Source organism: Pteropus vampyrus, unplaced genomic scaffold (genome assembly GCF_000151845.1).
Source record: "Pteropus vampyrus isolate Shadow unplaced genomic scaffold, Pvam_2.0 Scaffold250, whole genome shotgun sequence".
Classification (NCBI taxonomy): domain Eukaryota; kingdom Metazoa; phylum Chordata; class Mammalia; order Chiroptera; family Pteropodidae; genus Pteropus; species Pteropus vampyrus.
In genome coordinates, this window is record NW_011889031.1 from 418,816 (window position 1) to 422,710 (window position 3,895).

The 3,895-nt window shown below is 62.8% G+C and overlaps 1 protein-coding gene across 1 annotated transcript in view; it reads right to left on the bottom strand.

Annotated features, from left to right (window-relative positions):
* Positions 1 to 3,895, bottom strand: part of TBC1D17 (TBC1 domain family member 17) — a 12,490-nt gene that overhangs the window by 4,606 nt on the left and 3,989 nt on the right. Inside the window, 5 exon segments of the mRNA XM_023520138.1 lie at positions 23 to 201; positions 586 to 744; positions 850 to 961; positions 1,420 to 1,627; positions 2,464 to 2,587. Of these exon segments, the coding sequence (XP_023375906.1) occupies positions 23 to 201; positions 586 to 744; positions 850 to 961; positions 1,420 to 1,627; positions 2,464 to 2,587 (782 nt within the window).

Sequence of the window (3,895 nt, forward strand, 5' to 3'; positions counted from 1 at the left end):
AGGCAGGCAGCTCAGAGGCGACTCCTGGCCGCCCGCCGGCCCTGCCCAGCCCTCCCCACACCGGCGCCTCACCCCCGAGAATATCCGGGCTCTCAGCTCAGGGACCCGCTGCAGACGGCCCTCGGGGCCCACGTGGCCGGCCCACTCCTCCTCCGTGACCGGGGGTGCCCGCTCCACCGCCGGCCGAGGGCCCAGCTCCACCTGCGGGACACAAGGCAAGTGAGCCCAGGGGCTGGACGGCCTGCCGGGGTTCTGTCTGTGGGGGACTCCGCAGCGCTCCCCAACCCCATCGCAGACCACCTCAGAGCCCTCCATAGCTCGACAGACAGTTCATGTTCAGGGTGGCAAACATCTCCGTCCTTGGGTCAGTGACAAAGTCACCCCAAGTCAGGAAGGGCCCCTCAGTAACAACAGGCCCCAGAAGCACAGCTGTAAGCACTTTCTACAGTCGCCTAAGCAACCCAATGAGGTGGTACCATTACTATCCCCACTTTTCCGAAAAGGAAACTGAGGCCCACGGAAAGGTAGTCAGTCATGTGCCCCAGGTGACAGCCAGAGAGTAGTGGGGTCCGCCCCGATACTCACACAGGAAATGACCTCGAAGCCAGGCTCGGGCTCATCATCAGGGCCCGGAGGAAGGTCAGAGGCGGCCCCCTCTGGGTGTGGCTGCAGGGCGCCCCGGAAGAAGTTGGTCACGCGGGAGAAGCTGCTGAAGGTGGTGGAGTAGGGGTCCTGGAGGAAGCGCTGGGGACAAGACCGAGGGTGGGTCACAGCTCTGTGCCTTCTCGCCTCACCCGCCAGGGCGTCTGCCGCCTGCCCACGGCCCCCAGGCCTGGCGCGGGGACTCACAGACACCACGTTGGAGCTATCCTGGTCGAAGAGCTGCAGGTGGTGGAAGGAGCTGCAGAGGGCCGAGGAGTCGTGGGGGAAGACGAGGTAGAGGCGGGAGTCCTGCGGGGAGCTGCGGGAGGCGTTTGGTGACGGTGACACGCAGGTCCGGCTGGGGGCCCTCGCCGTTCCCTCCCCCTCCAGTTGTGGCCCCCGACTGCCCTCAGGGAAGCCCTCATCGGGCCTGACACCACAGCTAGACCCTGGGGCTGGCCAACGAGGGCCTTGCACCTCATAACCAGGTGATTGAGCCAGGTGACTGATTCAGGAGCCAGCCAACGACAGGCAGCAGCCCAGGGAAGTTGCTAGGATGGGTAGAGCTGCTCTCTCCACACACACCCCCCCCCCCCGCCTCCCCCCACAGATGGGACCCAGCTCGGAGGAACACAGTGGCTCTCTAACACTTGGGGCCCCGGGCCCGCCTGAGACCAAACTACCTTGGACTTGGCGCTTCGTGTGCCAGTTAATTCCCCTTTACTGCCTTGAAATTGGTCCGAGTTGCGGTTTTTTGCAGCCGTGGAGGAACCTTACCTGGCCAACAGCAGGTAGCGGCTGAGGACGCGAAGCAGGGCGCGGGTGCCCCCTCGGTGGAAGTGCAGGGCGGGTAGGGAGCCTCCGGCCTGGGTCACCAGGACCAGATAGGCCCAGCTGAGGCCCGGCTTGGACCGGCGGATGGACTTGAGCTCCCCTAGACTCACCGAGAAGGCCCAGGAGCCCCGGGGGGAGCTGGGCTCTGCCCCTAGGGGAGGGGACGGGGCAGCGTCAGAGAGGCATGCAGAGCCAGAAGCAGGGCCAGCTCCTGAAAGGCCACCGCGAGCCAGCCCCAGGCCGCGCAGAGCCCTTCTCAGCTCACTGGACGGGCAGTTAACGTTCAGGGTGGGAAGCATCTCCGTCCTTGGGTCAGCGACAAAGTCACCCCCAAGTCAGGAAGGGCCCCCAGTAATAACAGGCACCAGGAGCCCTGAGTCACCTCACATTCCCTTAGAAACACAACTGAATGGAATGGGAGGGGAGCCCAGTGGACACGTGCCTATTCCAAAATTGGCTCCCTGGGGCCCTCAGGGTGAAGACCAGAGTCCTCCGGTCTGTCCCCTGTCCCCTGCCCATCCCACCTCCAACCCTCTCTTCACTCACAGCCCACACTGGAGCCACGACAAAAGGCTGTGGTTTCCTAGACATGCCCAGAGCCCCACACCAGGGGCCTTGCGCTGGGTGTCCTCACTGCCAGGGGACACTCCCAAGTGTCCCTGAGAGCCAGGCTCTGGCCTCGCCCCTCTGTGGAAGGCTCCCCGACTCCCCAGAGGGGTCAGATGCCTCCTCTGGTGCTCAGCACTGTGTGAGTCCAGGATGGCCTGAATCACCCTGTCACCCTGTACCTGTCGCCCATGGGCTGGACTCATGCAGAGGTGCCCAAACCAATCAGGGAGCCCAGCAGGGTGACCAAGGCTGCAAAACCCCAGAGATGCCCGCCATGCTGGACCTGGCGTGGGGACAGACCGCCCCCCATCCGCTCTCCTGGTACTGGGTGGCCAGTACTGGGTGGCCACCTTGACTATGGGCAACAGCTTGGCCTACCTCTGGGGGGCTCTGAGTTCTGGGGCCGCGGCCGCACGGTGCTGATGACAGCCCAGTCGGGTTCATAGCCGGGGTCAAAGGTCGGTTCTTCCTCAGAGGTGCAGGGATCACCCCCACTGGTGTCCTTGGGGAAAGAACAGAGTGAGGGCCTATGGAGTCAGAATGCCTAGATCAAAGCCACGAGGCCACCCTGGAAGGTGTAGCCCCCAGGAACAAAGAGGGAAACTGAGGTGCAGAGGGCACGGCACTTGCTTGGGGTCACCCGGCACAGCCGAGGGCCGCCGCCTGGGGAGCAGGCATCTGGCGGGGGCAGGGTCTCAGGGCTCTGAGTAAGCAGTTAGTATTCGCAGGGGCAACTCGAACCCGGACTGCGATCGGATCCCCCGCGTACCCAACAGGACAGCTACGACAAAGATGACGGGGGTAGTGAGCGTGGGTGAGGACGTGGAGAAACGACCCTGTCACGCCACCGGCGGGAACGCAGCGGCGCGGCTGCTGTGGGAAAGGCTGGCAGGTCCCCGAAAGGAGAACCATGGGATTCCTCGGGACCGGCAATTCTGCTGCCAGGCGTGTCCCCCGGAGAAATGAATAGAAACGTCCACAGGAAAACGCGCGTGAGAATGTTCACGGCAGCATCGGTCACGACAGCCGAGCGGCAGAACCACCTGCCGTCTGTTAAACCGACGAATGAATAAACAACGCGCTGGAGGCGCACGGCGGAGCACCGGTCAGCGACAGAACGAGAATGGACTTCTGACCACGCGACGTGACGAGCCGCGAAAGCCTCCTCAGTACGAGAAGCTGGTCACAGAGGACCCCGGGTTGTGTGATTCCGCCCGTGTGAGATGTCGGACTAGGTGACTCTAAGCGGGCAGAAAGGAGGTGAGCGGTGGCCCGGAGCCGGGGAGGGGGACCAGGGCGCCTGCTAACAGGTCCGGGCTCTTACGGGCGGACGAAGCATTCTGCACTTGGACACTGGTAATGGCTGCAGTCCTGTAAATACTCAAAACTGCTGAACTATGCACTTTAAGAGTCTTAAATTTCACCATAAAATTGAGTCTTATGGTAAACGAATTCTATCCTACGGAGAGAAAAAGCATCTGGCTCACAGGTTGCTATGACAACATGGAGTACGCAGCATGGCGGCGGCGGCGGCTGCTCTTACTGCTTCAAGCTCAGGAAACAGGGCAGGGGACGCCGTGCTGAGGTGAGAGAGCCGCAGAAGCCCAGCGTGGGAGGACAGGGAAGGGACAAAGCTGGTGAGGACTGCAGCGCCCCAGTCCATTCACAACCAGTGTGCCTTCTTGCGTGGCAAAGTCCGGCAAGCTAAAAACTACACGTCCCCGGCTCCCGTGCAGCCGGAGGACCCGCTGGGTGCAGGACAGTCTACCAAACAGACGCACTCCATCTGGGAAGCAGAAATCAGGGGAGG